Raw genomic sequence first — 13,945 nt, forward strand, 5'->3', positions numbered from 1 at the left:
TTCCCCTCTATTGGGCGCTGGTCAGACCGCAGTTGGAATACTGCGTGCAGTTTTGGGTGCCGCACTTCAAGAGGGATGTGGATAACCTGGAGAGGGTCCAGAGAAGGGCCACACGTATGGTTTAGGTGCTTGCAGGCCAAGCCCTATGAGGAGAGACTAAGGCACCTGGACCTCTTCAGCCTCCGCAAGAGAAGGTTGAAAGGTGACCTTGTGGCTGGCTACAAGTTCATCATGGGGACGCAGAAGGGAATTGGTGAGGCTTTACTCACCAAGGCGCCCCTGGGGGTTACAAGAAATAATGGCCATAAGCTAGCAGAGAGCAGATTTAGACTAGACATTAGGAAGAACTTCTTCACAGTTAGAGTGGCCAAGGTCTGGAATGGGCTCCCAAGGGAGGTGGTGCTCTCCCCTACCCTGGGGGTCTTCAAGAGAAGGTTAGATATGCATCTAGCTGGGGTCATCTAAACCCAGTACTCTTTCCTGCCTATGCAGGGGGTCGGACTCGATGATCTATTGAGGTCCCTTCCGACCCTAACATCTATGAATCTATGAAAACCATGAAACAGGGCAAACACTGGACCCTAAGTTTTTCATCTACAAGACCTTCAATTATCAGGGATGTTGTCAAGAAACCTCTATGATGGTTGGATCACTACCTCTTAAAGTAGTGCTTCTCAACCAAGATGCCAGAGCATCCTGAGATGTCTTAAGAGCTTTACAAGGGTTCTGCAAGGTGCCATGCAGTGATAGCACTACTTAGGTGTGCAAACCTGATTCACAAGATAAACCCAGAGATTTCAAATAGGAATCCATAGCATTAAAAACATTCTGACCTGTTGTGATCTTTATGAGTTCTTTGCAACAGAAGAACTGCAAATTGCTCTAATATTTTGCCATAGTAAAAAACCAAACAAATGTAAAAAGGAAGAGCTGGCACTTCTGATGGATGCCTTGGGTCTAAAAAGGTTGATAACCACTGTCCTAGAGACCCATATCCCTCTGTCAGAGTGATGAACCATCTAGGCTGGTGTGCCTGTGGACACTCATGGAGGTAATGGGATTTCAGAACCCCCTGAGAGACGTTCTCAGTTACCTTGACAGCTACTCTGTCAGTAACTTGGTTACTGTGTGGAATAGTATGCTGACCTTGGCCATAGACATAGTGGCACCCAGGTGTCCTGCAGTCTGTCCTTTCTCAGTGTCTGCCTGCAGTTGGGAACTGGATGTGTGTAAACCAGTTGAAACTGAATCCAGACAAGAGAGGTGATGGTGGTGGGCAGACAACTGAACTTGGGGGGTGGGAGGGAGATCCCTGGGATGCCTGTCATTGATGGAGTACAACCTCCACTTGTCAGTTGGGTTCACAGCCTTGGGGTCCTCTTAGGTCAAAATACAGCCTGCAGGCTAGATGTGGGCCACCAAGAGATTTTATCTGACCCACAGTGGGTCCTTCTGCCTAGCCCAGGTACAGGGGGCAGCCTGGGCTGCAGCACATGCAGCTGGTCCTGCCACCCCCTGGGTGTGCAGTGGAGCTGGGGTAGCATGGCAGCCAGTTCCTTTCTGGCAGCAGTGGCTCCTTCCGTCTGCCGTTGTCAGTGTTGCTGCTGCCACCAGACCCAGCCCTGTTGCCCAGGCACCGCATCTCATTTACCATGCACCCACCACCGGGAGCAATGGACAGAGCAGCAGGCGGGGTCTCCATGGAGATCAGCCTATGTCCCCCGTGGGCAGTGTGTGCTCAGCCAGGCAGATAGGATGGAATGGAGCTGCAGGCTGGTGGGGTCAGGGCCAGGGCCAGGATCTCAGGCAGTGACAACACAGGGCTATGCAGGGAGTGGATTGCAGCTCTGCGCAAGACCCCGGCTATGGCCTCATCCCATATGCCCAACCAAATGCCCTGCCCACGGGAGTCCCGGGCCAGTCTTTGAGGAGACCCTACCCACCTACCTGTTCCATATAGTGCTGTTCTAGTAATCTACCACTTAGGGAATTTTGATGAGCTGTTGTAGGTAGTGGGGGTGCTGACCCAGCCTGTAACAACTCGCTCAAACTCCTTAAGTAGCCTTCCAGCCCAAATAATTGCCCATCCCTGTCCTAGATCCTCTGCTGCACTAGGATCTTCAAGTTGGAAGAGTGACTAGGAGTGCCTTTCACCAACTCCATCTGTGGAGAAGACTGTAGACCTTTCTTTCAGATTCTGATTTGGTCATCATCATCATCCGTGCCTTTTATAACCTCAGGGCTGGACTATTGTAATGCACTCTAAGGCTGCGTTTGAACACATAACTCAGTCATCCAGTATCTGCACTAGCTCCCAGGAGCTTTCTGGGCATAATTCAAAGTGCTAGTTTTGACCTATAAGGCCCTAAATGGCTTGGGCCCTGCATACTGAAGGGATTGCCTTCTCCCTTACACCCATCACAATCCCAAAGGCCAGTGAAAGCAACCTTTGGCCCCCGGCCCCTCAGAAGTTGGATAGCTCTGTACTAGGTGTAGGCTTAAGGGTGGCTTGAGGATGACAACTGAGATTTTGATCTTGGTTTGAAATCCTGTGGAAAGCCAGAATATAGAGAATGAGTCTGATATGCTTTTGCAGTAGCCTGTATTGCTAATGTGATGTTCAGAATGCTGCAGTACCACTTGGAGATCCTGAACATTACAGTTTTCTCCATACCAAGAATACACAATCTTGTTGTCGTCTAGCTAAGTGATGCCAAAGGGATGAGTCACAAGTCACGTAAGATGAAGCTCTTAACCAACTGGGCATGATACTATTATTTTTCTGATGATAGTATTGGAAACTTAAGGTTTAATTGTATTTGCTGCTGGAATTATCGTTGCTTTACAATTCTCTGACTCCCATTTGATTTATGTGCTGCTCTTTTAATTGTGTGGACACGCCAACATTTGGAGCCCTTTCTAAATGTTGTGTGCGAGGAAGCTGAGACTGATTAAAAGGTAATAGAACCCCTCCAACTTTAACGCTGTTTCATCCAAGATTAAAGTTGGAGGGGTTTTGCTACATTGGAAATGTTGTGTGCGAAGAAGACGCATACAGTAAGAAAGGAACAGCTGCTTTTAATGCAGCTTCAAACGTACATGTGTTCATACCCTTAATATTATTTATCCTTGGTATAGCTTTTGGTAGCATTTAGGATGACCATTCTTTCCTCTTCTCCTGGTCCTTAACTGTTGCCCTTTTTGTCTTTTTTTGGGTCTGTTTTAATTTCTACTTAAATCAGTTTTCCAGGTACTTAATTGTTACAGATTGCTTAATCCTTGACTAGAACTGCAGTGGTTACTTTTTCGTGGGGTTTTGGTAATCTGATTTCTTCAGGCCCCTGGAAATGGCTGCTTGTCAAAAGCTGACTTGGATTTCCTGCTCCAGAATTGAAACTTGCCTTCTAATCTTTTAAAATCTGTTCTCCTTATTTGTCAGAATTGTATTTTTAAGAGCAAGTATACGATGTTTCTTTTGAAAGCTAAACTATTTTTTCCTTTTACAGACTGAGACAGCTCTTGGCCTCAGTTCATATCAACAGAAAAGGTAAGGTGTGCTTTCTAACACAAAATGTTTACTTTGAACAAATTCTCTTTTAGGGAAATTCTTTTGATTCTTTACACCAAAAATAATGTCTTGTTGTGCAAGTCGGTGTTAAAACATTTGGATCAAATCCAAATGTTATAACGTGTGTTAGGTAGTTATGGAGGGCAGAGAAATTTAAATAGGTTACCTCCTATTTCTGGGCATATTGCTTCACATGTTTATAACTTATGAGAAAGCAAGGAACACTATTTTACTCGCGTAAAAAAATCAAGCTTTCTAGTGTACATTAACTTCTCTGCTGTTAGACTCCTGTATATGCCACTCACAAAGGAAGAGCAGGACTATGTACCAATAGCTTATTAAGAATGGGAAAATTGGCTATCACGGAAAATTTAGCTAACTATATCATTTAGGCTACGGAATAAGGTTGTGGAAGCTGAATTGCTTGGGACCTTTATAGATGTAGTCTAGGCCCTAGGGAACAAATCTGTCTAGGCAGCGTTCTGCTTGTAGATGATATTCCATCACTAAGAGGGAGATGTCTGTTCTTTTCTTTGCTATTGTTTTAAATGCCTGACATTTCAAAAGTTGTTTTTTCAGTCTACTTAAAGTTTTGTAATCCATGAGTTGTGGCTTCTAACAAACCTTCAAAATGCAGTAAGCACTAGCCAAAACAAAACTGTAAAAGCATAATGTATTAGTATTAACTAAGTGTAGGAGTTTGTTTTTCTGACCTACATACAAAATAAACTGAATAAGACTTATCCTGCTTGTCACTTTAGAGATCCACAATCAATGGCCACTTGAATTCTGTTGTTCACCCTTGCAAATTTGTCTTGCCTTTTGAAATTTTCTTGTTTTGGAAAGGGCTTTAAATTAATCGAGTAACCTACTAACAAATGGCAAGATTTTGAAAAAATTACTATGTTAAGTGCAACAGTGTTCTGCCCTGTAAGCACAATTTTCAGCATGTCTGTTCTTGTAGTGTTGGCTGCACATGTGAGGACAAATAAAAGGTTTAAAGTATGTAAAGGTCGTTGTATTCAAAGTTAATCAGTGAAGCTGTTTCCAACTTTGGAAATAAAAGACATGATGCACCAGTAGTCAGGTGCTGGTGGAGAAGCTAGGGCAGGGATGGCCAACCTGCAGCATGCGTGCCCCAAGTGGTCCAGACAGCCTGTGTGCCACAAGTGGCAGACCGGGGAAGAAGAAGGAACCAGAAGGCAGAGCAACAGATTGGGCAGGGAGTAGGGGATGGAGTGGCACTAGGGAAGGCCTGAGGCTTTGCCTTGTGGTACGCCTGCCAAAAAGTTTGGCTCTCACTAAATTAGGGAATTGCTGTCAATGTATTGACCTACCACTCCCCACTTCTGTTGAGTATCTATTTGAGTTGAGTGCGAGGGAAGCTGTCCTGATTTGTTTTCGCACAGTTCTCCGCTCATTTTCCAGTTGTCTTGGTTTTAAGCTATGAATTGATTGTCCAAAATGCACTCATAATCTTGGTTTAATATTAGTTATGAGTTGGATTAACTTCTCCCCGCTGTTAACTCTCAGCATCAGTAATGTAGCAGAAAGCAAGCAGCTGTTGCATTTTGGTGTGGGTTGTGCTGATGCTGCCTAAACCATTGTCTACACTACAGAGTTCTGTTGGCACAGCTGTGTCAGCAAGGGATGTGAAAAGATCATGCATTACAGTAAACAGCTCTGCAGGCACAATTTCTGTTGTTGGAGAAGCTGGTATAATTCTGTTGGCAGAAGAGCTCCTAACAGAGCTACAGTAGGAAGCCTGGCTATCTTAGTGCTGCTGCTGTAATTAAAGCAGCAATTGTTCCTTTATTGTAGATATAGTCTAAAGTAGGGATATCACACTTACCCAGGCCCTGGGGCTCATCGGGGCCAGGTGTGGAGTCACCTTGGGTAGATTAACGCAGCCATCACTTGCTCCCCATCCCACCACTACTGCATGTCCCTGATAGGACTCTGTTCCTAAGAGTTCAGTGGTAGGACCACTTGCCCAAGGGGTTGCATCTTTGACACCCATGCTGCTAAGAAACATGGTGGGATCAGCAACTATGAACTGATTAACATGCATGACAATTGGCCAAATCCTGCAAACCTACTTCAGTGCCCTGTCATCAGATTGTCTGAATGAACACTAGACAAAGCCAGCATGTTTTGAAAAGCTTAAGCAGTTGCTGGACTGATCAGTTGCTTCGTCTGGAGTTCTGAATGATGTGCAACCTGCTTTAATTAGGTGCAAACATGGAAGCTTATGCAGAGTGCAGTGTAGGCAGAAAAGAAATAGTAGGCATGCCTCAGTAGTATAACAAAGTGACCCAGGAACCACCCTGAACTCCAACCTTGGAGGGGGGGAGATGGGGTGCAGGAGGAGAACAGCTAAAATAGCATTATGGATGCTGCCCAGTTACACCTCTGAATGCTCAATCGGCTTTAAGCAATGCCTTTAATGTAGAAATTAGTAGGATTCAGCAAATAACTTGTGCCAAGTCAGTCCTCTTGAAAATTTACTGTCAAAATGAGTTAGATAAGAATAGGTAAAAAGTGAGTTGTTTGTATTGACACCTTCCTCTGTAAACTTAAACAATATTCAGAAAAACCAGCAGCTTTTAGAAATGATTTAACTGACAGCAAAGATTCTTGCTTGGTGTTTCCTCTTTTGCATCTTAAAATCTATATTAAGAACTACAACAGTCTACGTTATGTTCTTTTAAAAAGATGTCAAGCCATAAAACAGGAAGTATAGTTGAGTAATGCTGCTCCCCACAGTATATTGGGACACAGATTTGAATGGGTTTTTTAGTTTAAAAGCAAACCGTTTGCTTTGGTGCTCTCAAATTTAATCCATTCAACCAGTTAATGCCATTATCTGAGAGCTGAACATTTTAAAGAATTATATTAAATATCTTGTTTAATTTATTATTTAATATATTTTAATTTTTTTTAAATGACACTTTTCTGTTCAGCGTCGTCATCTCCATCTAAGAATTCTAGGATGCAGGTGATAACTTCATGAAAAAGATTTAAACACTAGGTTCTGGCATATTTTTATATTTAATGTTCACAGAAATATTTTGCAAAGATTTTTTTTTCATGAGTTTGATCTTGTGAGGTCTGTGTCCTCGCTCCAACGGGCAAGTTGAGGCTACCAGATACCCAGAGCCCTACATCTAACTAGACATTTTAATGAAATTGCATGATGAATATTTGTGAAACTTTGGAGAAATGTTTCAGACATGTTCCCCATCTCTTGCAAACCCACTACCCTTGTAAACTTTTCAAGTTTATCAAGAAAAATTAATAAAAAACACTTTTATAAAGAAAAATGGATTTTCTTAGTAAATGCTATGTTACTGCTGGTACATAAATTCCAGATGCTCACTTCTGGATCCTTACTGAAGTAATAACTTTAGTTCATCTGTGATTTAGCTCAGCACAGAAGTATCTGCCAGGCAAATGGCTTTTATCAGAGAATATCACATTTTGTTCACAGAAAACCTGTTAAATCCTGATGTGGGGATTTCTTTGCTCAGAGTAGGTGTCTGTCATTATACCTTCCCCCTCCTCCCCAACAGGCAGTTTTCTCCTTAACTGTTAATTGTTCTCACAGCCTCTCCTTGTAACACCTCTGGGCATTTATACATGTGCTCCGATGCTTTCTGATTGTAATGCTGGAGCATTCTAAATGTAATGCTCCAGCATGCTGCAGCATCTGAATGAGCTTTAGTTAAAGCGCCCTGCCACTGTTTTGAAATGCAAGATGCTGAATACACAACACACTGCAGGCATTTTAATTAGAGCAGCTCTCGGAAGCCGCTCTAATTAAAGCACCCCTCCATCCCACCCTGGAGCACACATATAGGTGCCTTGTGACCCTAATTTTTTCCTCACTTACCCAGAGTGTAGTGTATTCTGCCTCATCTTCATTTTTTAAATTACTTTTGATTTAAATTTCTCTTCCTATACAAAATGTATTTAATAGGTATTATTTAGCTTGCAATTTGTGTAGAAGTGCCTTTTTAAAATTGTTCAAAACGTGTTGTACCAACAGTTTTTAGAACTAGTTTTTTTCAGATCGCTAAGTTCTTGGAGGGTTTTCAGACTAACACAGTTTGGAGATACTGAAGAAAAAAACAGTGCTTTTCCTTTTGTTTGTTTTTGGCTTTTTTTAAAGTTACCAGTCATTTTAAGAAACCTTGAAATTTATAAATTTCTATATCATTTATATGGATTAGATCTTTGTTTCTGCAAGACAAGCCATCATCTTATGAAAGAATATGTCTAAAAAATAAGTAGTCGCTAAACTACATTTCAAAAGGATAAAGGAAGTGGTTGGATGACTTTAAAGTTGGTTATTTTTGATGAACCCCGAGGGGGACCTGTTTTGAGTTATTTGCGGCTGAAGCCCGGGTGACCATCTGATCTGAGACGAGTCTAGTGATGACTGCTGTGAATCCATTATCAGCCAAATAGTAAATTTTGTATCCAAACATACTGGCCCAGGTTATGTCCTAGGCAGGGTATGTATTAATTCACATTTACTCTGTTTCTGTATAGTTATTGGTTATACATAAACTGTTCTTTGTCTTCCCTTTAAAGAGGCGTGTTGACTTGATGCAGACAGTATTCTTCAGCTTTTAACAATCTGTTTTGGAGGGCTAGTTTTACAGGATGTTGTAGGCTGAGTTGTACCATAGAAGTCTTTCCACTTTTCCAGTAGCGAGGAGTAGTACCTGATGGTTTTTGGTTCCCTTTGCTTTACAATAATGAGTCTAGTGATGGGATAATCTTGTTTTGTTTCACCAAAATGAATCTTCTTTGTTTAGCGGATGAATAAACATTACTAGATGCTTATCTACAATTTAACCTGTAACTAGCACTAAAGTATTCTTTCTCGGTGCTTTAAATACTGGTATTTTTTTCTCCACATAAAAATTGTCCTTTGAAGTCAATCTCACAGTCCTTAAAACTTGTTGATTTTTAAAGTGGTCTGAGTTAAACTAGTTTGAATTAATACCTGTTAAGGTTGCATGGTAAGAATCTGTGCCTCAAAATTTGTTTTTACATCACAGCCATCTGTTTCACTTCTCATACTTCGGGTACCTTGTTTTCCATGTGAATTCACTTGTTCTACACCCAGATCAGCAGGGTTATGGTTTTTGATGTGAGCAAGCCAGAGACTTAAGTTTTTTAAATGGAAGCTTAGAAATGCTCTTAAAACAATTTGAGACCAAGAACTTGTTTTCATTTTGACTAACTTCCTTGATCCAAATAATTTTTCCTTGTGCTCGTCTGCCATGAATACTCAAAACTACTGCTTGACAATCTTGCCTGTTATAGCATTAGTTTATTGCTATAAGTGAGTTGTTTCTGCATCTTTCAATTTCTTATCAACATACTACTGTAGGTGTTCAGCTGACCGAAAAGATCTGACCATATATGTTAATGTTACTGAGTAGCTTCTGTCACACAACTTGGCCAACATCACTTTTGAGAAGTTGTTAGGATCGTATTTATTTTGCTAAAGCACAGGTTAAGAATTGTGAAATAATATCTATCAGTACCTTTTGCGAACTTCTCAGTAAAACAAATTACTTCCTTGCATCCTTTTCTCAAATAGAACACCTGATTCATTTGTCCTGTCATTGTGTTACAAATTCGGCCATTGCAACTTGTAGAGGTTGGTAATGGATATGTTTTGCCCTTCACTGTATAAATATTGATTGTGCCTGTAGCTTGAATATGCAGAAAATTCATTTGAGAACGTGCTTTGTAAAAATGTTTTCCATCAAACATAGTGATGCTGCTTTCCATTTAAGATTATGCCTTTGTATAGTACAATCTCATGCCCATGTATAATCTGAAACGTTGATTATTCGTATGTAATTAATGTAGATAGGTTTAAGGTGACACAATGTCACAACAACAGCTAGCCTTCAACAGTCATTAGAGGAAATGATATGACAAGTTTGCTGGGATACAACTTAAGTTAACATTTATCTCACTTCCTGTGCTATGATGAGAACCCAGTAGCTTTCTGTAGTCCCCCTCCTGATTGTTGTTAATTTGATATCCTCCTGAAATCATTTGTCTTTAGATCTTCCCTGTTTCACTGAATTTGCAGCTGAAGCTTAAACTGAGGCTGTGGGACTATGAATGGAGAGGCAAATCTCAAGGCATAAACCTGGATTTACAAACCTGGGTCAAATAGCACTGTGACTACTGTCTACAAATGAGCAGGCTGTGCTTGTGAAAGCATGAGAAACAAGTAGGTTATGCACTGAAAGATAAGCATAACAATTTAGCACCCATTCAGCCAAGGGTAAATTTGGCATTATTTGGATTGGGTTAAATCACTTTTAGGGGTTATGTTGTGTTTTTTAACTTGGGAAAGCTTGACTTGTCATAAGCATTGACTCATTTGTCCATGGCTATTGGATGCAAATTTAAACTTAGTTTATCTGTACACACTTAACAGAGGTTTTACATTTGAACTTTGTCTGGACTAGGATTTAACACATGATAATCACATTGTTTAATTTAATTAACATAACATAGAATTTGAGCTGAGATAAAGGGGTTGTACCTTAGCTTGGGCTAAACTGGTCCAGTTGTAAATCAGTTGTAAGATCTGAGAATGTGAACAAGTTACTCTGAGGTAAGTAAAGGCATGAATTTATAGCTGGTCAGCTGCTGTACAGTAACTACTCATATGCATTCTCATCCTGCAGTAAGTGTAAGGAGGGTGTAGCCCACCTTGTAAGGAATTAGGAATCTCACATTGTTGGGAGGCAAGAGTGCATATGGGCAGTGACCATAGATTAGCTGACCTGTTGTAGGTTCACACCCTATTTTACCTTGAGGCAATTTTTTATGTGTACATGCTTATGCTTAGTTGGTGTGTATGTAGAAAAGTTTTGCCACTTGTAATTCAATAAGTATGGTAGAGTTCTCATATGAGAGATACATGCATATCATGTATATATGAAACACTGTCCCATGTAGACATACTTTATCCTACACACACACACAGCCCCTCTTTTAAAGTGACAAGCTAATTCAAACAAGACTCTCTTCCCTGGACAAGTGGCTACATAAGTTTATATTTACTTAAATTCACACCTTAAGTTATGCTGAAAAACTGTCTTGTTGTAAATGGCCTTAAAATTTTCGGCCAATAACACATTAAAAAATAAACATATTTTTATTTTATGTAGTGTAGATAGACATCACTGCATTCATTTTGATTCACAATCATAATATCTCATTCCATTTTTTAGGCTTAGAGGTGGAGCACAATTATGTAGACAATTAAGTAAGGACAGTAGTGGTGGTGTGGTCAGTGCCTGCATAATCATACTCTATAAAAGGACCTGCTTGTGATTGGAGATCACTGGAAGCCAAACTTTTTGGCAGGCATGCTACAAATTAGCCTGATACCTTCCCTGAGTGCCACTCTTCTTCCTAATCGGCTGCTTTGCTTTCTGTTCCCTTTCTTGTGCCCCCACCCAACCTGCTGCTCTGCTTTCTGCTCCTTGCCCTGTGTACCATGCCTGATTTGCTACTCTTTTTTCTGCTTCCTGCCCTATCTGCCTCTGCTGCCTGTCCCTTCCTAGATTGCTGCATACCACACAGAAGCATATGTGCTGCAAGCTGGCCATCCCTGAAATAAAAGATGGTCTTGCTTTAATGCAAGTGCATGGACATCTGAATTAATTCTGTTCATGGATATTTTGCGTTTATTCCATAAGTCAGAATGGGAAACCTGGAAAGAACCATCTATCTCTTCAGCAACCAAATTAAAATGAAAAGGCTAGGAAGTAAGCGTCTCACCTTGCAAATAAAACCAATGGGAAAGAGGAGGAACCTTGTCAGCTTTTTCCATAACATTGAACAATCCAACATTATTTAGCGAACCCAAACAACCCTTCATTTAATTTTAAAAAGTAGTTAAATTAGTTGGTATTTTAGAGCTAAAAATATTTTATGGGATTTATTGGCTAAGCTGTTTAAACACTAGCTTTGAATGCCATATTCAGTTGATTCCAGAATTTCAGGGACTGTTCAGGGCATGAATTTTGGTAAAAGCTTGAAAACCAGAAGATGGTAGTAGGGGGGTCACCAAGTCCTTTATTTTTGGTTAGCAGACTTACCATGTTTTAGCCAGGTTAATAACTGCCTTTAGATCAAAGAGCTTTATGGCAGTTAAAACATTCTAGTGTAAAAAATCCCTTGTTTCTTCTCTGCGCGTTATCACTTTAGATTGCTAAAATATTGACAGTTTGAATAATTTACTTGCCAGACAAAGAACGGAGGAAATGAAGAATGCAGCCCTGGCACAAGAGAAAGGAAGACAAATGAAGCCCCTGCTGAGAGAGAGAGGCTGGGCCATAGAGGGTCTATAAAATAGAGCAGGGTGGGAGGATGGCTTCTAATGAGGTATAGAGGAGGGAGGAATGGAGACCCTGGTACACACGGTGCTCTTGGCCTGCAGAAGCAATGAAGTGTGTAGTAGACTAGTTTTTAAAAGATACAAGCTGTTGCAGCCCCATGTATGAGGAGTTTTCATGCATGTCAATGACGTCACTAACCTAAAATTGTTGTTGTGAGAAATATATTTAACTGTTAACAGGAAGGCAGAAACTTTTATCAAATGTGAATTTAGAGAAGAGAATAACTTGTTTTGCATGAAACTAACGGTAGCTGTCCATTAAAATTAGAATTAAGACTGATGAATGTACATGTTGCCAAAAAACTGTGTGTGTATTGGTTGCCATCAGTTGTCATTTTTCAAAGACTGTGATCAAACAAGTTATGACTAAGGGAGGTGTTAGGAAGTTGCTGCCCATAGTGCTGTTCTATGGAACTTATGAAAATAATATGTTGCACTTATTTAAAAAAACCTGAGAGTCTAGTACTGTTAAATTTAAATCTCCCAAAGAAATCTTTACTTATTTAAACACTACTATTGTAGCGACAGTTATTTAGAGGATATTTTGTCCAGTTATAATGAAGAGCAGCACAACCATCAAAAGGTATTGATGTGAATGCTCAGTGGGAAGAAATTACATTTTAAAATATGTGGTATTCTAATTTTGTCAAATGTATTGCAAAGACTTAAATGTTGTATGTGTAGAGAGATCCATGCTCTCCATTGCCAGCGTTTGGGCAGGTTTAGAAGTGCAACTTATCAACATTATCAGACTGATGAGGTCCCTTCTATATGAATATTATTTAAGAATATTTTCCTACAAAATACGTAGCCATTTGAAATATTGTAAGTGGAATGAAAGAGGACATCAGTTTGCCAACAGAAGAGGTGCTTTTTCTGGTATAATAAAACCAGGTAAAAGCTTTTGTGATAAACACAACTGTAATATATTGTTCTCATAGTAATATATAGTGTTTAACTAGTTAAGGCCTAAACTATAACTTATTAGTATCTATAGTTAAGTTGTAGGAGACTGAGTTCAATAAAGGTGCACAACTTCAGGCATAAAAGTAGATTTTCAGGTTCTTCCCTTCTTTCCTCCACCTCCCCCTTTCCATAAGATGAGCATGTGGCAGTGCTCAAGGACACCTATTTAGCTTAAGAACTTCTCTTGGCTTTAAGAGCCAATTTTATAGTCTTAGGAAATAAATCAAAACCACTCTTTTTTTTCTTCAAACAGCTTGTTTCGCTTTGTACATCATGCACCTGTGACTTGATACAAATTTAAAGCTTGTCATCTGAAGCCCATGAGCTGTGTAGAAACACTAGATTCAGCTGGAAGCTATTAAAATGGCTTTTTTGTTTTGTTTTTATTTTGTTTTGAAAGGAAGATAAGGGATTAGAGGGTTATCTCGGCCAGATACCATGTCCGCAGAATCTGTCTTAATAGTGCTGTAAGGAGGAAGAACTATTAACAAACTTAAGGCTTTGTTTGCTTAACTGTGGTAGTTGTATAGTTTGCCAAAAACAAACAAACCCACCATAAACCCCCCCAAAAAACAAGTTGGTGACTTGCATACATATTTAAAATGTCATTATGCACTGAAATAAGACAGGTGCTGTCACATTATATGGGATCAGGATGTTGATTCAGAATTTGTATATTATTTGTAAATTTATATGAATTATATATTACCCTCCAAAAATTCTTGCTGCCTGCATAATTTCTGGGACATCATGGCTACAGCATCACCCTTAACAATACATTCAAGTTATATATGAATATTGTGAAACTACTGCACAGGTTGTACAGAAAGGGAAGGGGGAGAGGAAATGGCATTGGGAGGCTACTGATAATTTTTTTTTTGAGTGGTAAAGAAGGTGGTATGTTCCAAAAAATGCTTTTTAATTAAAATCTGGGGATTTTTAGTCGTAGCCTGTCTTTCCCT

The 13,945-nt window shown here is 40.1% G+C and overlaps 1 protein-coding gene across 1 annotated transcript in view; it reads left to right on the forward strand.

The window, feature by feature from the left end:
- Positions 1 to 13,945, forward strand: part of TMEM131 (transmembrane protein 131) — a 138,644-nt gene that overhangs the window by 21,617 nt on the left and 103,082 nt on the right. The window contains 1 exon segment of the mRNA XM_025207248.1: positions 3,507 to 3,547. Within this exon segment, the coding sequence (XP_025063033.1) occupies positions 3,507 to 3,547 (41 nt within the window).

The sequence above is a fragment of the Alligator sinensis genome, unplaced genomic scaffold (assembly GCF_000455745.1).
Source record: "Alligator sinensis unplaced genomic scaffold, ASM45574v1 scaffold144_4, whole genome shotgun sequence".
NCBI classification, from domain to species: domain Eukaryota; kingdom Metazoa; phylum Chordata; order Crocodylia; family Alligatoridae; genus Alligator; species Alligator sinensis.